This window comes from Sturnira hondurensis, unplaced genomic scaffold (genome assembly GCF_014824575.4).
Source record: "Sturnira hondurensis isolate 20B ecotype Veracruz unplaced genomic scaffold, ASM1482457v3 Scaffold0018337, whole genome shotgun sequence".
In the NCBI taxonomy this organism is placed as follows: Eukaryota; Metazoa; Chordata; class Mammalia; order Chiroptera; family Phyllostomidae; genus Sturnira; species Sturnira hondurensis.
This window is the reverse complement of record NW_028090968.1, coordinates 1,258,220-1,279,747: the sequence shown is the minus strand read 5'-3', so window position 1 is coordinate 1,279,747 and position 21,528 is coordinate 1,258,220. Positions and strand designations below refer to the sequence as shown.

The 21,528-nt window shown below is 48.6% G+C and overlaps 1 protein-coding gene across 2 annotated transcripts in view; it reads left to right on the top strand.

Moving 5' to 3' along the window:
* SNX29 (sorting nexin 29) overlaps positions 1-15,497 on the top strand; it is a 560,470-nt gene extending 544,973 nt beyond the window's left edge. For both annotated transcript variants that reach the window (XM_037068993.1, XM_037068994.1), the window contains one exon: positions 14,229-15,497. In XM_037068993.1, coding sequence (XP_036924888.1) covers positions 14,229-14,355 — 127 coding nt within the window. In that variant the 3' untranslated portion in view covers positions 14,356-15,497. The remainder of the gene's footprint in view (positions 1-14,228) is intronic.
* Positions 15,498-21,528: the final 6,031 nt, after the last annotated feature.

Sequence of the window (21,528 nt, the reverse complement as noted above, 5' to 3'; positions counted from 1 at the left end):
AGCTCCTGCATCATTTTCTCCCTTGTTTCCTGTTTGTTGACTTGAATTGGTCTCTAAAACCATCCCCTCATGGACCCCAAAAGGCCTCAATAGCACCAGATTCAAAGGACAGGACGTAGTTATGACCTGGAGGCCGTTTTCTCAGAGGGGTCATGAGCCACGCTGGAGGTGGCCAAAGCCAAGACCAGAGGCAGGTGAAGGTAGGGATGTTTACTGATCACACCCTACAGTGTCATGCTCTGTCCTAGCATCGAATGTCGTCCCTCAGCTTTGTCACAAAATGCGCCTGAGGAGATCCTATGATATCCTTCTTCCTTTTTAAGTGTGCTACGTTTTATTGAGATATAGTTCATATACCATACAATTCATCTACTTAAAGCGTACACAAATCAGTATTTTTTGGTATATTCATTAGATGTACAACCATCACCACAGCTGATTTTAGCGCATCCTCGTCACTTCTAAAAGAAGCCGCATGCGTCCTCCTGCCTCCCAAACAACCACAAATCTACTCCCCGTCTCCACAGACTTTCCCATGAATGGGACCATTTAATATGTGGACCTCCCAGTCTGGCATCGTTCACTTAATACACTATGTTCAAGGCTCATTCATCTCAGGGTTTTTTGCCTGGGCCTGAGAATTAGACTAGCATAAGACAGAGTGACAGGAAAAAAAAAAAGGACACAGGTTTATGTAAGTGTTACATGACTCTTCCAGTGGCCATTTTCACTGATGAGTGGTTGAGACCATCAGGTCAATTTCATCTGTGTTGGGGACTGGGGCACCATGGCAACGTGCCCAAGAGGCTTATTAAAAAAGCCTCCATTAAAAAAAGTGAGACAAAAAGAAAATTCCTCAGCACATCCTGTACCTCTCACTAAGTGGCCCCAGGCCTGACACTAGCAGCAGCTGGCCTTGGTTCACAGCTTGGCCTCTCCTGGGCACCTCCAAACCCAGCACAAGTAGCAGCCATCTGCAGATTGCTTTGCAGCTCGTGCTGAGTGGCCCCAGGCAGAACACAGGTAGGAGCTGACCCTGGCCTGCACCTCCCAGGAATCCTCATGGCCAGCTCTCCTGGTGGACAGCTTCAGCTCATATGGAAGCACCACCCAACCACCTCCCCGAGGGACGCACTCAAGGAGTAGACTCATTGGGTGCCAGAGCTCCACTGAAGTGCACCTGCTCCATTAGGTTGACCCATGCACAGCATATCCTCTGCTGTTGTCGCAGCCAGTCCTCACAGCTGCTTGGCCTGGTGGTAAACCCCTCCCATGGAAGTGCCAAGTGCTATCGGAACTCAACTACAAAAGGAAGGTGCACACAGCTCACACAGGAAGTGCACCTGGAGTGCCCAGCTTGAGTAACCGAGGAGGCGTGCCACTGAACCCTAGAAGACACCAGTATTAGGCCTCTCTCCCAACTGTACCTAATATATAGAAACAAACACAGGAAGTTACCCAAAATGAAGAGCAAAGAAACATGTGCCAAATGGAAGAATAGAACAAAACTCCAGAAAAAGAACTAAACAAAATGGAGACAGGCAAGCTACCAGATGCAGAATTTAAAACACTGGCTATGAGGATGCTCAATGAACTTAGGGGAAGAGTACATAAATTTAGTGCTAGCTTCAACAAACAGATAGGAAACATAAAAACAAAACTAGAAATCAAAAAAAGACTAGTCAGAAAAGAATACATCACAGGTAAACAACAGTGGAGCAGATGACGCCGAGAATCAAATCAGAGATTTGGAAGATAAGGGAATAGAAAATACCCAATCAGAACAGCAAAAAGAAAAAAGAATCCAAAAAAAATGAGGATAGTTTAGAGAGCTTCTGGGACAACTTTAAATATACCAACATTCACATAATGGTAGAACAAGACAGAGAGCAAGGAACCAAAAACCTGGTGAAGGAACTAGACATACAAGTCTGGGAAGCACAGAGCTTTAACCAAGATGGACCCAAAGAGGCCCACTCCAGGACACTTCATAATTAATATGCCAAAGATTAAAGACAAAGGGAGAATCTTAAAAGGAGCAAGAGAAAGGCATTTAGTTGCCGACAAGGGAGTTCCCATAAGACTGTCAAGTAATTTCTGAACAGAAACTTTGCAGGTTAGAAGGGATTGGCACCAAATATTCACAGTGATGTAAAGCAGGGACCTATAACCAGGATTATACTACCCAGCAAAGCTGTTACTTAGAATCCAAGGAGATAAAGAGCTTCCCAGACAAGAAAACACAAAAAGAGTTCATCACCACCAAACCAGTATTATAAAAAGTGTTAAAGGGTACTTTTTAAGAACTATTTAAAAAGTGAATAAAATGGCAATAGATACATATCTACCAACAATTGTTTTAAATGCAAATGAATGAAATGTCTCATTCAAAAAAACATGCAGTGGCTGACTAGATAACAAAACAAGAGCCTTGCATATGCTGTCTACAAGAGACTCACTTCAGATCAAAAGACACCTGTAGACTGAAAATAAAGGGATGGAAAAAATATTTTATGAAAGTGAATTAAAAAAACTGAGGTAGCAGTACTTGTACCAGACAAAATAGACTTTCAACAAAGGTTATAACAAGAGACAAAGAAGGACCCAGCAATTCCAGTTCTGGATATTTATTTTTAAAAACCAAAAATACTAAGTCAAAAAGACATATAGATCCATATGTTCATTGCAGCATTATTTACCGTAGTCAAGATATGGAAGCAACCTAAGTGTCCCTAAATAGGTGAATGGATAAGGAAGAAGTGGTACATATATACAGTGGAAAATGACAGCCATAAAAAATAATGAAATTTTGCCATCTGCAACAACATGATGGACCTAGAGGGTATTATGCTGAGTGAAATAAGTCAGAGAAAGACAAAGTACATAATATCACTTATAGGTGGAATCTAGAAAACAAAAGTAAAGAACAAACAGGACCGAAATAGACTCAATAGATACAGAGAACTTTTTGATGGCTGCCAGACGGAGGGCAGTAGGGTGAAAAGGTGAAGGGATTAAGAAGTACAACTTGGTAGTTACGAAACAGCCGCGGGGATGCAAAGTAGAGCACGGGGAGCATAGTCAATAATATTGTGATAACCACGTATGGTGTCAGCTGGGTACTAGATTTATCAGGGAGATCACTTCATAAGTTATATAAAAGTCTAAGCACGGGGTCATACACCCAAAACTAACACAATATCATACGTCACTGTGATTGAAAAGTTAAAATGTATCTAAACAAAAAAAAAGCAGCCAGAACAATTTACACTCCACAGGCAGTGCATGAGGGTTCTGATTTCGCCACACCCTCACCAACACTTGTTATTATCTGTCCTTTCGATGGTAGCCATCCTGTGGGTATGAAGTGGTGTGTCATTGTAGTTTTGATATTTACTTCCTGATAATTAATGATGTTGAGTATCTTTTCATGTCTTTATTGGTCATTTGTCTATCTCTTTTGGAAAAATGACTATTCAAATCCTTTGTCCATTTTTTTCTATCACCTGAGGACATTTTTTTTCAATACTTTTAAAGAGAAAGGAAGGGAGAGAGGGAAACATCAATGCGAGAAACAAGCATCAGTTATGGAAGTTGCCTTTCGCACATGCCCAGATGGGCATGTAGCCATCCAGACGTGGTCACACGCCCCTGCACTTGAATGGGCATCAAAACCACAGCCTTTCAGTTACAGTACGACACTCCAAGCAGCTGAGCCACAGTGGCCAGGGCATCTTTGTCTGTTTTTTAATTGTTATATATCTTTTTACTGTGATCCCGTCTCACACATGAGAAATCTGTGTCCCATGGAGCATCAGTGACCTGTCCAGGTAGCTCAGCTGGTAAACAACAGAGTCAAAGGTTTCTGTCCCCAGGGCTCCTGCTCTTTCCATCCGGGGAAGGAGCCCAAGTCACTGTCTCCTAGGAGACCAGACAGACAAGAGGTGCTCATTCATGCTGAAAAAAGCAGCAGTTTAAAAAGACTGCCTTTTTCCAGCCAAGCTTGGTGAGATTGAGGTATAATTTACGTGGCAAAATTAGCACTTTTTACTGTACCATACTGTGAGCTTTGACAAATGCATGGAGTCGTGTGCCACCACCACCGCCACGAGACAGAACAGCCCTCTCACCCCGCGGCATCCCCCAGGGCCCGTCTGTAGTCAGCCCCTGGCGTCACTCCCTGTCCTCGCCCGCTGTTTTGCCTTTTCCCAAATGTCATGACTGGAGTAAGACGGGGGTAGCCTTTGAGCGGGATGTGTCCGATGTGCCAAAAACATACGTTTTGAACACGAGAACATTCACCCAGTATTTGGGGTGGTAAGTGAACCAAAGGTGATACATCAGAAAAGTATTTCTAATGGCTTAATATGCATTAAATCCATGTTTGTGGATTTATTAAATTCAGTCCAAAGTAACCTAAATTAAAGGTATTTAAAGAAAAATCTTGAATATTATATAGTAGGTTTTCAGATTTGGGCAAAACAATATGGAAAGCATAAAAGATGATAGAAATGGAATCTGGGAAACATTGCCACAACTCCGGGCAGAGTGACCTGAGCCTCAGTGACAGTTATGTCCCACGACAAACATGCCAGGAATCTGAGAATCATACCCTGCAGGTGACGTCCCCCCTTGTCACTGACCCTGGGGACCAGAGGAGCTTCACAGTCTAGACCAGTGGTCCCCAATCTTTTTGGCACCAGGGACCAGTTTCATGGAAGACAATTTTTCCGAGGGCCGGAGTGAGGGGCATGGTGTCAGCATTCAATCGAATTACATTCAAGCTCACCTCCTGTGCGGCCCAGTTCCAAACGGGTCCAGACTGGTACCAGTCTGTGGCCCAGAGGGTGAGGACCCCAGTCCAGACAAGTGGCTCTGAGGGTCCTGTCTGTGGTTAGGAGCGTGCCCTGGAGAGTGTCCTTCCAGGGAAAAACAGTGCGTTCTCCTCAAAGGAGTGGCTTTTATCCAAGAAGCTGTACTTTGTGTCAGTATCAGTGACAGTGCAAATAAATGGATTGGACCACGTGTTTTATGTCCTTGGTTGGCAAACGTAGCAGCCTAGTATGGGTGTTAACATACTGGTTGTGGAATCGAGCCAGTGATGGGGAAACCACTGGCCAAGGCTGAACCATAATGAGTTTTGTTGCCATCAAAAAGTTGTCATCTCTCACCACTGACTAAGTGGGCCTACACCTGTGGAGAGTGGATTAGAACTCATAGGCTTCACACATCTGTGTCATCTTGTGGCCTCCCTGGCCCATACATTTGCCCTGCAGACTGTGGCAGCATTGTCACATGGCCTGCCTTTGTCCTCCTGCCTGGAAAGCCCTTTCCCTCCCCCTCCACCCTGCTGAGCTTTCTCATCCTTCAATCCTGGCCCTCCCCGGCTCCCTCCCTCCCAGTACTGTGTGTGGTTCCTGTTTGGTCACTCCCCCTCCCTGCCCTACCCCCAATCAGATCCCTGTTGTGAGCATCTGAAGGTAGAAATTGAGTCTGTGATCTTCATTTCCCCAGAGCCTAGCGCAGGGTCTGGCCCCAGCTACCCGGAGACGGAGCTGTCTCCTGGTCTTCGCTATGGCCTGGCCAGAGTCTTCTCGCCCTGGTTTGCTGGCATATCTTAGAGCCGGATTACCTACTTGGTTTGCTCACTGACTGATTTCTTCAGGCCATCTCCAAACATCTTGCTGGTCCCTCTCCTAACTCTGTGGCTTTTTAGGGCTGCCTGATAAGACAAGACCACCCTCTGATGTATCAAGACAAAGAGGCTGATTTCATTCCAATGGTCTCTTTAGGGAAGGCACCTCCTGCTGCCTTTCAGCCTCATCCCTCAGGTCAGACAGATGTAGGGAGTGGATGAGTTGGCTCTGGGAAAAGGAAATGGGAGGTTTGGGAATTTACTGTGTTTTAGTAGTTTGAAAAGACTTTGTAAAAGCCTCTACTCGGTTCCCTTGACATATTGATGCCTCTGCAGCCCAAGTTCCTAAGATTTTTGCCAGATTTTTCCTCTGCTGCTTACATCCTTGTCAGTTATCTCAAGGCCTTGAAAGAGCCATATTTATTCCTAACCCTGACAAACTCAGTAAATAAGAGATCTGTCCAGAAAAAGTCCGGCCATTGTTAATGTCATGAGAACTGTTTGCACAACATCGATGTAACCTGGCAGCCAAGGAGAGTGGACTGGAATGTGCATGTGTGAACAATGATGACTTCACTGTTCTAGTCAGTGGGGAGGGTAGACACCATAGAGTGAGCATGTGCACTGTGTGGCCCTTGCTTTCAAAATGACTGAGCGTGTAGAGCAACAAATCTGCAACAGATGTCATTAAGCTTGAACATTCCCTCACAGAAAGTATTTGGATGACTCAGAAGGCCGCAGCTATGGGCAACTGGTGATCTGCAGCTTCATCACGACAACACTCCCACTCATGCATCATGTCTTATGCAGTTTTTTGGTGAAACATCATATCACCCAGGTGACTGAGCCCCCCTACAGCCCAGATGTAACACCCTGGGACTCTGGCTTTTCCCAAAACTAAAATCACCTTTGAGAGGGAAGAGATTTTAGACTGTTGATAAGATTCAGAAAAATAGGACAGGGTAGCTGGTGGTGATTCTAACAGAGGATTTTGCTGAGTGTTTTGACCAATGGAAGAGACACTGGAAAAACTGTGTGAGGTCCCAAGGTGCCTACTTTCATGGGGACTGAGGTGCCATTGTCCTATGTACAGTGTTTCTTGTATCTTCTTCAGATACAAGAAGGAAGATGGCTGGATACTTTCTGAACAGACCTCATGTTGAGTGGTAGGAAGGACTGATACCATCCCCATTTCACAGATCAGGAAACTGAGTCTAGGGAAGGTTATGTATCTTCCTCCATGATCCTAACAGGCCTGATTCTGAATACGGAGTGAATCCATTCTTATGGTGGAAATGGAGCCTTCCCTGCTATCCAGACCCCCCTCCCCTCTTTTCCTGTCTATAAAATTGGGGCAGACACGGCCCAGCATTAAAACAGTGTGGAGGATCAGGAACACCTGCTACTTTGCTCAGTGGCTCTGTTCTTGCCCAGCCCCAGAGCCACAGCCCACTTGGTTATAAAACCACAGACAAGCTGGGGAACAGACGGAGCTCATTTCTCTGTGGCCAGATTTCTGTGGGGGGTGAGGTAGAAAGTAGCACTGTTGTTCCTTAAGTCTCACCAGTGCAGTAGGCAGGGAATTAGTGGCTAACGAGGGCTATGAGGAACGACAATTTCACTTTGAAGATGGAGAATGTGATAAAATGGGCAGCAGTCACTGCAGCAAGGGCTCCAGTGAGCTTTGGTAAAAACAAAAAAATCAATGGCCCTTATTGAAATCTGTCCTCATCAACTTGAGGTCTTCCCACATCCCTGGAAACTGCCTGCACACAGCCCTGGGGCTCTGCTGTAGCAGAGGTACCTGAGGGGGACACCAGGTCTTCTCCTCCCCTTTCAGTGCCGGCTCTTCCCTCTCTCTCTACCCCAGGCCCTTTCTCCTCTGAGTCTGTACACACCCACAGTCCCATGCCTTCAGACACTACTGTTACGCCATAGGAAATTAACACGAGATCTACCCTCTTAATAAATTTTAAGTGTGTAATACCTTATTGTTGCCTATAGGCACAGTATTGTACAGCAAGTCTCTAGAGCTTATTCACCTTATTTAGCTAAAACTTCATACCTATTTATTAACAACGCCCCACCCTTACCTCTCTCCACTTCCAGTAACCAATATTTCAATCTTTGATTCCACCAGTTTGACTGTGTTAGGTGTGGTATTGAGGGATTTGTCCTTCTGTGACTGGTTTAGTTCATTCAGCACCATGTCCTCCAGGTTCATCCGTGTTGGCGCACAAACCTGAATACTGTTCCATTGTATGCATGTGCCGCATTTTATCCCCCAGGGAGATTAGGGCATTTGTGAACCTTGGCTACTGTGAACAGGGCTGCAGTGAATGCAGGAGCGCAGATATCTCTTAGAGATCCTGGATTTGATTTTTTTAAAAAATAAATACCCAGAAGTGGGATTGCAGGGCCATACAGTAGTCGTATTTGTAATTTTTTGAGGAATCTCCATACTGTTTGCTATAGCAGCTGCACCATTTTGCATTCCTACCAACAGGCTTCAAGGGTTTCAAGTTTGCACATCCTCACTGACACTTGGTGTCTTGTTAGTTTGTTTTTTATAATAGCCATCTTGGCAGGTGTGAGGTGGTATCACTGCGGTTTTGATTTGCATTTCCCAGATTGAAAAATACGCTAAGGACTTGAATAGACATTTCTTCGAAGAGGACAAGCAAATGGCTAACCGGTAGTTGAAACTATTAGATAGTTTTTGACCTGGAAAAATGGCGGTTTCGTGTGCTCTGGCCCTGTATGTGTCAATGACTCCCCATTCTCTTTGCTTCCAGTTCAGCTCTTTCAACAGAATCGGACCTGTTTATCCAGCTGCCTTTTCCCATTCATCCATCTACCAGCTATGGAAGCCTCCAGCTGGGTCTTCTACAGCTGTCATCTACTCAGCTTGTCCCCAACTAGACTCATCTTCCAGGGGCCTCACTGCCACCTGTTCTTCTGTGTTTGTGGCGCCCCTACAACAGTTCTGCCCCGGTCCCACCCAGCACATCCTCCATACCCAGCCCCCAGTCCAGCCCACCCCTGGGTACCACCTGCACTCACTGCCATGCCCTCGGCCACAGCAGCAGACACTCCCTGGGTCCTGAGGTACCAGGCATGGACATTTGACAGACATCATCTCAGTGACTTCTCCCTACATCCTCAAGGAAAATCCTGCCTTCTAGGGAAGTGAAGCAGCTGGACTGCGTCTGCCGAACTCCAGGCCCACACATCCCACCACAGGGCCCTTCTGCCTTCATGCGTGCTATTCTCTCTCAAACCTAGAGGGCCCTTCTCACGGCAAGCCATCCAGATCACTACTGCTCACCCTTCTTGGCTCTTCCTCCTCCAGGAAGTCCTCTCTAACTACCCCAGTGAACAAGTCTGGTGCACTGATCACAATAGCCTGTGTTTGCTGGTGTTGAAGCAGCCACCATGTTCCACTGTGACACTCTGCTCTGGGGTCTGCCCTGCCTGCTCCCCAGTGAGACTATGGGCTCCTCAGACTCGTATTAACCTCTGCATCACTCATTGCCTAACTTGGTGTCTGGCAAAGCTCACATTTTCTGAGTGGTTACTCTTGCCAAGTATTGTGCTAACTTCACCCAGTAATGCTCAAAACTGCCCTACTTTTATTATGTCCAGGACATCTAGGCTCAAAAAGAGCAAGGAACTTACCCAAGGATTGCAGCTAGTAAGTGGCTTTGCCTGGGGTTCACTCCTGAGTCCTAATCCCAGTACCATGAGGATCATCACTCCCAGGACCAGTAGTGCCCTGGACCCCGGTGCTGGGCTGCCTTCCCACACAGCCAGTGCCTTTTGTTGAAAAACAAAACGAAATGGCCAGTGTCCTTGCCCCTGTTGACTTGTGACTCTCTCTTCCCAAAAGCCACCTATCTCTGGGCCCAGCTGGCTCTGGTTATTGCAGGCAGGGATAATCTGGCTTTGCACATCATGCCCAGTGATGGCAACAGCCGCGGGCTTAGGGTTGGACCCCCAGTGTGAGGGGAGGGGGTTGGTTTAAATGACATTTACACAGAAGCCCACCTACACAGTATGAACAGACATTCCTTCCAGCATCTTCTACCCATCCTCTAAGGGGTATCTGGGGGATAAAGAGGCTTGGGTCTCATGGGTGTTTTGAAAGAAGAGAGGGATATGTTGGCTTTGGGCCTGTGGCCAAATGCCACTCTGAAGGGGGACCATGCAGCAAAGCAGCTGGACTGGCTGCAGAAATGATTAGAGACTCCTGCTTTGTTCAGGGTCGAATGTTTCCTTTCCTTCCATGTGCAAAAGACAAAGCACGCCCAGATTCCCAAGGCAGAAAAAAATAACCAGAGGGCTGTTTCACTTGCCACCCTATTGAGCTATCTATCGTTCCTGACTGGAGACAAGGGAAGTCTCACTGAGCACAGTGGCCATGCCCCTGAAGAGACGTGAAAATCAGATCATCATAAACCGAACCACTCCTGAGAAACCAAAGGACTCGGACCACCCTGCAGGGACCCTTAGGTGGGGTCATAATTTCTTTTGAGCGTGACCCACTCCCTAACTCATCTGAACTGGGCCTGGATGATCCCGGATCTACCACTTCTCCACTGGGTGGCCTTGTTCCTCCCCAGGCCCCAGTGCTCAGCTCTAGGTGGGCTCTGTCTGCCCCTGCAGAGCCCAGTGGGCCTCAGGACCGAGAGCAGGACGCCCCTGGCATGGAGCCTGAAGACATGGAGACACGAGAGTGAGCTTTAATCTTAGGTTTGTTTTTTTAAAGCACTATGAACCAGTGAGAGATTTATTATACAAGTATTTTTCTTATTTCTCATTTATATTTCCTACTAGCTGTAATCTCACCATTTAACTTCCTATTCAAATCTGTCTGTGCAGCAAAGGAAAAACCATCAACAAAACAAAAAGACAACCTACTGAATGGGTGAAGATATTTGGCAACTCCTACAACTTAACACCAAAAAAAACCCCCAAAAAACAAATAATCTGATTCTAAAAATGGGAAAATGTCTGTTCAGGTCCTCTGCCCAAGAGAACGTGCAGACGGCCAATAGACGTATGAAAAGATGCGCAACATCCAATCATCAGGGAAATGCAAATTCACACCACAGTGAGATATCACCTCACACCCTTCAGAATAGCTATCATCACTAAATCAAAAAACAGCAAATGGGAGAAAGGGAAACCATTGTGTTTATTAATGGAACTGTAAATTGGTGCGGCCATTATGGAAAATAGTATAGAGGTTCCTCAAAAAAATTAAAAATAGAACTCCCTGATAACCCAGCAATCCCATTTCTGGGTATTTATCCAAAGAAATCCAAAGCATGAATTCAAAAAGATACATGCGCCCCTGTGTTCACTGCAGCATTATTAACAACAGCCAAGATATGGAAGCAACCATATGGAAGCAAGATATGGAAGTCAGTATCCATCAATAGAAAATGAGATAAAGAAGATGTGGACAATGGAATATGACTCAGCCATAAAAATGATGAAATCGTACCATCTGCAACAACATGGATGGACCTAGAGGGTATTGTGCTGAGTGAAATAAGTCAGGCAGTGAAAGACAAATACCATATGATCTTACCTTTAACTGGAATGTAATCAATAAAACAAACAAATGAGCAAAATAGAACCAGAAACATTGAAATAAAGAACTGATCTAAGGGTCCCTGGTTCGATGCCCAGTCAGGGCACAGGCCTGGGTTGCAGACCAGGTGCCCAGTAGGGAGTGTGAGAGGCAACCACACATTGATGTTTCTCTTCCTCCTTTCCCTCTCTGTAAAACTAAATAAATAAAATATTTAAAAACAAATAAAAATTTAAAAAAAAACAACAAACTGACAGTGACCAGAGGGGAATAATGGGGAAGAGGCAAGAGAAGAAAGAGGAATAAAGGACCCATGGGCACAGACAATGGGGTGGGGGTTGGCTGTGGCAGCAGGGGGTGGGAGGGGCAGGGGAGAGCAATGGGGGGAAATTGGAACAACTGTAATTGAACAACAATAAAAAATAAATGGACAAACAAAACAAACTCAACAGATACAGAGAACAAAGTGATGGTTGCCAGAGGGCGATTTGGGCAGACTGGGTGAAAAAGGTGAAGGGTTAAGAAGTACAAATGAGCAGCTGTGAAAACAGTCGTGGGGATAAGTGCAGCGTAGGGAATCCGGTTCCTCACACTGCGGAAACTACGTGTGGTGCCCAGTGGTGCAAGACTTACCAGGTGGCCACTTCACAAGGTATAGAAATGTCTAAGCAGTATGTTTTACACCTTAACCTAATGTAATAATCTATGTCAACTGTAACTGAAAAGTAAATTTTTTAATAGTCCTAAAAGGAGAAAGTGCAGAGATGAGTGCATAAGCCATCCATGAAATACATTGCTGTGCCTTAAAGCCTTTCAAACCGAGAGCTACACTGAGGTTCACTGGGCTGTGAGCTGCCAGTGATACAAAGTTAAGAAGTAAAGGTAGTAAGTGCTGTTAGGGGGGAAAAAGTCTGTGCTAGACAGGTCATGAACCCAAAGATGTCCACATCCTGTTCCCTGGAGCCAAGAAGGTGTCTCTTTACATGGCGAAGGGGACTTCGCAGGTGTGATTACAGGTCTCAGGAAACAGGAGATTGTCCAGGCAAGCCCAACGTGAACCCTTAGAAGAGGGAGAAAGAGCTGAAGACAGCACACTGCTGGCTTTGAGGATGGAAGGACCACCAGCCTTAGAAGCTAGAAAAGGCAAGGGAACAGATTCTCGCCTCGAGCCTCCAGGAGGAGCTACCTGGCCACCGCCTGGACTTTAGCCCCGTGAGACCCATTTTGGATGTCTGACCTCCAGAATTGCAGGACAGCACATTGTGTTGTCTTAAGCCACTAAACGTGTGGCAGTGTGTTAGAGTAGCCAGAGGGAATAAGACAGTCTACCACCCCTGCGTTCACGGCCACAGCCCAGGCTTCTGTGTGCTCCCTGGGCCCAGAGTCCCGGCCCCTCCAGTCCACTCCACCCTGCAGGCACCAGTCACTGAAAATGCAACCAGCTGTGGACTTCCTGCTGAATCCCTCAGCTGTGCCTTTTACTTTCAGGTCCCATCCCTGTCCCCCTCCCCCAGGCCTGCCCCTCAGGGAGGCTCTGGCTGCATGTGTAACGGAAGTCATAACAGGTGACATTTTCACGTTGCTCTGCACCCTGGCTGGGAGCCCCACAGGGCCTGGGAGAACCTGTGTTGTTCACTGTTGTATCCCCAGTGTCACACTTGGGCCACGTGTGTGTTCAAGAAAGGTCCGTGGGATGGAGGAATGAATGAACATCCTTCAGGGTTTTTCTACACATAACCAGGTTAGACACCCCTACTGTCTTTTTTTTTTAATATAGAAGAATATTTTAATTCTTGTCCTTAGAAACCATATAGACCGTGCATGGTTTGTAATTGAGAGTACCAAACACTAGCCAAACAAGAATGTCCATTGTGCCCTTGCCTTCTCTTCTGTCTGGTCACTCACTAGTGTGATGCTATCGACTGTGATTGTTGTCACTCGTCACTGTGCATTATTCTGATCCATGCATTCCCCACTGTCTACTTTCCCTTCCACATGAAGTCGTACTCACTTTTCACCCCGACACGCAGCAGCTCTGAGGCCTGCTTTGAGCACTGAAAGTCCGTGCCATGCTGTCTTTCGAATGGCATCATTTTGAATAGCATGCCTCATTCTCCCTGACTGTCCACATCTCATGTGTTGCTAGGGAAAATATTGTGCCTGGGTTTTTTCATTTCACCCATCTCATCACAAGGTCCTGACCCCCTGGCCCCAGTAACTGCACGGAGATCTTTTGAGAACCAAGGTGCTAGCTACTTTCGTTATGTCTTACAAACTGGTGAGGTACCTGTAATACAGGTCATCAAAGCATTTCTTCTCTTTTCCTTTTTCTACAATCTAATCTTTAGTCTTTTCCTGAAGCTCCAGCCTAACAGCCCCGCGCCGGAGGCCCTACTCCACCCAACTCTATTTAACTGTCCCCCGGGTCAGTAAACGCACCCACCATTGTCCTTAAAAGCTCCTGCAGCCCCATCTCGTGGGTGTTGATAGGGTCAGGATCCCCCGTGCTGGACCCGCATTTTGTTCCCTATTTTTGGCTCTTCCACACTTGTGATGAACAAACACCCTTCTGATTAGACGTTGGCATCCATCCTGACTGCTCTCCTAGGATAAAGTCTACAGGAAGTCCCTCCGCTGTTCGTGCTGCACCTCTTTTCTGACTTTCCATGTGTTCTCCAAAGCATCCTCTTTCCCGTGACTTTGAAATGTGCCTTTGCTGAAAGATCAATGCAAATGGGGGGAGAAAGCCATGGCTGTACCTTCTTTCATAGCCTTAAAATACGATCAAGCTGCTGGCCCAAGCTAGCTGGGACCACGACAACGCTTGAGTGCTTTTGAAAGACAAAGCATTCACACAACAGTGTGGACTTTCAGTTTCTCCATGTTGCACTCAGCAGGCAGAGCAACCACTGCCCTTGACACTGTGGCAGGGCTCCCACTCCTCTGCACTTGGAACCCTGACTTACTCAGATTCTCCCCCGCTCTGTCTTACAGTGACGTTACACCCGGAGAACCACTGAACAAGAACAGCCGGCCCAAAGTGGCTTCCCGCTTCCCCAAGCTGTCCCGAAGTCACCCCAGGGAGATGCGCAATGTGGAGCCCCAGAGCGGTGACCTCTGACCTTGATGGACTCCCAGACTCAGGCCCTATGTGCTGCGCCAGCTGCCTCCACCCTGGCCACTCTGCATCCAGTGCGGCCGCAGCAGCTGGCCCCTTACACCCTGGAGTGACAACCACCTCCACCTGGTGAACCCCAGAGAGCACACCTTCCCCACCAGTTACATGACACCCTGATTAAACTGGTCAGTCAGAGAGCAAGGTGGCTCCTTGCTGGACAGGCTCGGACACACGGGCACCACTCTCCCAGGGTCTGCCCTGAGCAGCAAGGGTTGGGCATGGAGCCCCGGTCAAGATGCACAACTTTGGTATTTCATTTGGTCAGAAGATTCACTCAGAAACAACCTCTTGACTCTTTCCCACATGGGAATTAGAATGACTGTTTCAGTCTTTTTTTTCCCTTTTAATGTAATTGCCTGCTACAACCTATGGCCAAGTTGGGGTGGGGGCTGTTCTTCTCCATTTTACTTTCCACCAGTGGTCATCAGACACCCTAGTTTCGCCAGCATGGCCAACAGCAGCTCTGTGGCATCACTCCTCCCGGGACCCAGTGCGGTGGCCTACCTGTGAAAGAGCCATTAAGTGATGCTAAACTGTGGTTCTGGAAGCCCAACTGGCTTCTAGAAGGTCCAGCCTGTGTAGGAAACCTGAGGCCCTTGGATCCATGTTCACCTTTGTCAGGTTTAGGTGAACCTTATTCATCCAGGCCAGAATCATCAGCCGCAACCTGGTGACCCCATGTTGGAGAGCCCTGGGCTGTCCAGAAATCAGGGGCCGTGGCCTCACAAGCCAAGAGGCCTCAAGGCCGTGAGAGACTCAGCTCTGCAGAAGGCTCTGGGAGCCCCCCAGCCGTCATACCCAGCTCCAGAGCTCCGTGGCCACGCTGTGGCCCTCTGTGTACTTGGACATGATGTCCACCTTGCACAGATTGTGATCCTCCCCACCCAAACCCTAAAGACACGGGCCCACAGTGCACCCCTGCCCCCAACATGATCTTGTGGGCCCCATGGGCCCTGTGCACCCCTGAACTGAGTCCCCTGTGCCCCATCTCAGAACAGGCCCTACCGACAGGCAGGAAGAGGATAAAGGTGAGAGCATGGCAAGCACTGCGGCTGCCTCCCCGCAGACCCCTTCCCGCAGACCCCTCCCCACAGACCCCTCCCAGGACCAGCGTGTCAGCTGATGTCCACAGCAAGAACCATGGAGCTGTCTTTCCCCCTGGGCAAGCGCTGTCTTCAGCTGCTGAGTACCATTTTGAAGAGTTTGCATTTTCCAGAGGAAATATTAAAAAACTAGATACAAAATTGCAAAACAGACTACACGGGAATAAGTTAAACTGGAAGATAGAATGTGGGGAGTCAGACGACATGCATATGTGGCAGAGGGTCGGGGCGGGGGGGTGACCCACATTCTCTCCCTGGGGGCATCAACTTGTTAGCTCGGAACTTGGTGAACAGGCCGGATGTGCACTGAGCAGTTCCTGGACAGAAAGGCTCCAGGAAGACTCACCTGGAAGGTTGTTATGCTGTGTTCTGTCAGCCCCATGACCCTTATTCAGGGCAGTTCTGAAGCTGACTTGACGTATGCACAGCCCTGCAGAGAAACAGAGGCCCGAAGAGCTGCTGAGCCGTGCCCGGTGAGCAGAGGGCCTGCTGCCCTGCAGCCGGAGGGGGCAGTGTGTGGCGGGAGTCCCTGCTCTCAGCTCTCGGGGGTTAGAGCACCTGAGAGGCCGTGTCCTAGAAAGGCAACGTGGTTTCTTTCTTCCTTTGTCTCAGTTCCAAGTCCACAGGGCCCCTTGGGTCTCTGCGGCTGGCTGCTCTGAACAGAGCCTCCTGCACTAAATCATCAGGCCTCTCAGATCTCAAGCTGCACTGCATTCTGAGGCCCACTTTGTGTTTCCTCCCCTCAGTCATTTTGAAGTCGGTTGGCGATCCCTGCTGAAAGACTGTCCCAGCACCGCCTGTCTGGACAGTGGGACCTGCCCCGAGACGTCTCCTTTCTGTGTGTATGAGATATGGAGGGGAACCACCCACCCCCCAGTGCTCTCACCCTGGCCGGGCCCAGGGTTCTGATTGGCCACTCTTTCTGGTACCTGACCAGAAACATCTGTGTGCGAATCTGACCTCGCCTTCTGCAACAAGCCCTCCAGGGACCTGCTTCCCAGCTACGACAGGACCAATGCTAAGTCCAGAGAAGAAAGCCCACACCCAGCCTGTAATTAAAAAGAAGGAACCCTGCCCACCCCCCACCCCCACCATTTTTAAAAGCTTAACTATTCCTGGAAAACTTGCCTTACTCTCCCAAAGTGAAGATTGTGAAAGCACGTTCCTAGGGGCCCTGCTGGCATCATCGGCAGCCTGCTCTTTGCACCCGTTTTGTGATCATGCAGAAACCCTGGGACCATCTTTAATGCACAGACCACCCCCTGATTTCAGCTCAGACATGCACGTGACATGCACATTGCAGCAGTTCCTCAAAGCCTTAATTCTGGAGCCACATAGAATGCTCTGCAGTGATCTCATCCACTCAGCTGCTCAGTGAGTCCCTTACCCCTACTCTCTGAAGGAGACAGACCACCCAGGGTCACAGGTCCAGGCTGAGAGCTGGTGCATTAAATGTCACCCCCTCAGGACATTCACCTGCCCTTCACCTGAGACCCAGTTTGGAGGACAGGCTGTGGTCCTCCCTCTGAAGACCCACTTAGCCCCCTGGGAGCCAGCAGCAGAAAAGACAGCCCTATGGAAAGGACCAGTGGAAGTTGCCTGTGTCCTTGATTCGGTTAGAAGATTCTTTAGTGGCCCCAACACTGGCAGCTAAGAGAGGAAGGCCTCTCTGTTCAGAGGGAAACCAGTGGGGTCTGCCTGTCTCTAGAGGGCCTTGAACCTCAAGGACCACGCCTAGATTGGGCTCAAGAGTCCATTCCAGGTCCTCTCACCAAAGGCAAGCCTTCGGGCTCACAGGAAGCTTTAGCAAGAACATCACTGGGATCTGTCTCTGCCAGCGTCTCATTTGTTTCCTGCTCCATTCCCCCAGATGAAACAAACAAAGGGTGGAGATGTCTTTCCTTAAAAGAGAACACCAAAGCTTCCAGGAAGACCGTCCAAGGCCGGTGCAGACCTAGACCAGAGCAACTGCCAACCAGGGAGCGAGCCTTCCCAGACAACGCCTGCGGTCATTCCACTGCTTGAGTTTGGCATGGCATGGCCAGCTCCAGCTCACGGACTCCCCGTTCCTGGGCACACACCTTGCATGTTACCAGCAAGCACTCAATTGCAGAGAGCACAGAGCCACAGTTAAAACAACCTGACGTTTGTCTCGTCGGGCCCCTGGGGGAGGAGTGACTATCGTGTCAGTGGAGACTGCGCTTAACACCCAACAGCCAGGCACATCCAAGGGTTTCCGGGCTACCAAAGGGGCACCTGATTGAGTTGTAAGGACAGGAACTGTCTTGTGAGACTGGGTAAGGGCTCAAGGACGAGGTGTAATTACAGCACTTGGCTCAGCTCTGGCTCAGAGCTTATTAAGATGAGTCCTTTGATAACCACTGAGATTTTACTGGGGCAGCAGGTTGTGTTGTGACTATAACAAAACAGAGGCAATCAAAGCTGTCACATCTCCAGGATGGATAACACTGTTGTAACTAATGCAGGAGGCATCTGGCCCTGGAGGCCCAATAATTAATCCCCAGGCTTAGGGCCAGAGTCAGGAGAAGGAAGACGATCAGAAGCAGCGCAGCTTGTTCCCCAACAGCAGGGCTGTGGCCAGGCCAGCTAGTGGCCTCCTTTCTATTGGTATCACAAGGGACAGTTTGCCCGCCTGAGGACCAGGTCACAGGGTTCCAGGCCTCGGCCCCCACCCCACCTGCTCACCTTCACATGGGGACAGCCCAGCCCAGAGATGACGGCTGCCTCCTGCACCCCATCCCCCGACCCTGTGGACGCCAGGTCCTGTTCTCTGGGGCCTTAGCCGGCACCTTCTAACCCGTCCCTCCAGACTTCTTCCTTCATCATGGCTCCTTTCTACAAGCCCCAGTGTCCAGAGGCGCGCAGTCTGTCTCCTGGCCTTGGCAGGTAACTGATGGCAAAGCACAGGCTGGTTCCCATCCTCGTCCTGGGGACGGGCACGCTCCAGACCTGCCCGAGAAAGGTCCTGCCAAGGGCCCCACTGCCTGCAACATCAGATTGGCTAAGAGGCGTCCCTGACGGGGCCCACCTCACAGTCAGTCTCCACCCACGAAGGCAACAGCTGTCCCGGCTTCTCCCGGGTGCTGCACATGCTGGACCGTCTCCCCAGGTTGTGGGCTGGGCCTTGGCAGACAGAGGACCCCTGCGGCAGGCAAGCGCCTGCTTCTGCGCAAGGTCTTTTGGAGCGATTATTTTTTAAATATTGTGAATTGTTTCACTAAATATTTGCTGTTCAGATTGGCTTCTGTGCTAATTTTACACAATTGTAGCACTGTATATTTTATCTAAGATTTCCGTGCCAAAAACTTCATTTTCATGTTTCTATAACACGATTCTTGATTATGTTCCCAAAATAGAACTGCGGCTACGGGATCAGTGGGGGTGAGGGGAGGCACTGCCGGCCCGGCCCTGAGCAAAGCCCTCTGCACTCGGTCCCCGTGGCTGGCATGTACGCATCTTCTCAGCCTGCAGCTGGCGCCAGCATGCGGGCCTGATTTCCTTCCCGGGGCCTTGCTGTCGTCTCTGAGTCCCAAGGGCCACAGTGGGCAGGCTTTCTGACCCACCCACCCAGTTTCTTCGGGGCGGAAAATGGTCTGATTTCTCTAGAGGACGGTTGAGCCTGTAGCCTGGGTGACCATGCCAACAGCAGATCGTGCTGGGTCCGTTAGTGTTTTGAGTCCAGGGGTTGGTTCTTACTGGCACGAGAATGTGCTCCCATCATAACTGGAAGACCAGAGCTGGCCTGTCCAGGCTGCCACCTCCCCCCGAGTCTGCTCATGGGTGCTTCCTGCCGTCGGGAACTACGGGGAGATGCCCTAGCAACACCTGGGACTGGGGACATGGATGGGAACGAGATGGCGGACTGCACCTTGGCAGCGGTCGCTAGGCACTCCAGAAAGGAGCCTGGAGGACATGTGTTTCCAGGAGTGAGGGGGTGGGGGAGCTAATCAGGATTTTTTTATTATCTAGGATTCATCCTAGAAAGAATGTCTTTACCTCTGCAGCCTTAGCTTCACCATCCCTGGCACAGCCGCTCGGCAAAACACTGCTTTACCCATCAGGTACTGATGACTTCTTGGACGAGGGGGTCTTTTGAACACAGGAGCCATGTTCACCCCAGGCTGGAGGCCCTGAGCCCGGCCGAGTCCCCGTGACTGAGCCCCAGCGGCCTGGCAGGCGGGCGAAGAAGGCAACACAGTGGAGTCCGGTCTGCCGCCTGGAAGTAAACGAGGCCCAGACGTGTGCGGGTTCACTCTGAAATGTGTAGTGTTATCTTAACTACCCTCTTCTGTTAAGGTTTACATGATAGAATTTTTAAACAAATGTGTTTAATTTTCTAAAATTTCTTGTATTAAAATTTTCTTTTGGAATAAGCTGTGGTAATTTTGTTACAATCTGGTTGGGATACACCTCTTTACAATGACAAAATAAAAATGGTGACATTTTATAAATTAAATACTCAGTTCACGGTCTGTTTCTCATCTCAGTCTTTTTCAGCAGGTAAATTTTCGATGCATGTGTTATAAACAAACACAGTCGCCATTTGACGAGATATCCTGGACAACAGGATTTGACTGGACTGATAGCAATCTAGTTTGAATCGAAGTGACGCAGAATTCCATTTGCTTCCATGTGCAGACCTGACTAAACGGGGGAGACAGAAGCACTCTCCACAGGTTCCTGTGCGTTCACTCAAACACAGACTGTTACGGGCCCCTTCCGAGTCTCAGGCATCGGGCCGGCGCTGGGCGCACAGCAGCGAACAAGACGGGAAAGGCCCCTGCCGCCTTGGACTTACACTCAGGACAACAAAAGCCCCCCCCCCCAGCAAAAAAAAACTTAGCAATCCAGATAATTACAGATTGCAGTAAGTGCCACGAAGAACTCAAGTGAGCAGGACAGAGTAAACCGCGTCTCCCGCGAACGGCCCAGGCCGGGGCCCCCCACTCGGCACTGCCGGCCCCGGTGCTGGGTAACTGGTGGGGCTGTTCTGTGCCCTGAAGGACGTTTGCAGCACCCCTGACCTCCACCCACAGACACCAGCAGGGGCCTCATGGTTGTGGCAGCAGGGATGTCTCCAGATACGGCCACATGTCACCAGAGTGAGGGTGGTCCCATAGTACTCACTGTGCTTCACACCTGAAACAAATGTAATATTTGATGACAATTGTAACTGAAAACAACAAAATAACCAGTATGGTGGTTCCTCTAAAAAGTAAACATGTCAATTACCATATGACTCAGTGATTCCACTTCTGCATATGTGCTTAAAGAATTAAAGCAGTCTGGAAGAGATATTTATGTACCCATGTTCATAGCAATATTTTTCTGCAAGAGCTAAAACACGGAAGCAACCCAGGGACTCATTAACAAATGAATGGATAAGCAAAATGGGGCTTATCCACACAATGGGTATTATTCGGTCTTGAAAAGGAAGGAAGTTCTGGCATATGCTGTAACAGGGATGTAACAGGGACACTATTTATGCTAAGGAAATAAGGTAAACCCAGAAAGACTTACAGGAGACATGGAGAATGGCCAGAATCATCTGGACTAAAAGTGGAATGGAGGTTGCCATGGGCTGGGTGGGCTGAGAAGGAATGTGGGGTCACTCCTATTTAATGGCTGCAGATTTTCAGTTCTGCAAGATGAAAGAGTTATGGAGGGGGGTGGTGATGGTGTTTGTACAACATAATGAATTATTTAATACCACTGAACTTTATACTTAAAAATGGTTAACATGGTAAATTTCGTTATGTGTATTTTACCACAGTAAAAAAATTTTGAAAAAAAAAAGTGCTTTGAAACCACAAGGACTTGAGTTCAGATCTGGACTCTGCAACTTATTAGCTGCAGGGCTTACAGTTCCAATTTTCATCTGTTCAACCATAAAGGGCCACCCAGGCTCTGGTCTGCCAGCTCCGTAAAGTGCCTGGCCCCAGAGGACTATCACAACAGGCCACTGTCACTACGCTCGGGGTCACTCACACTC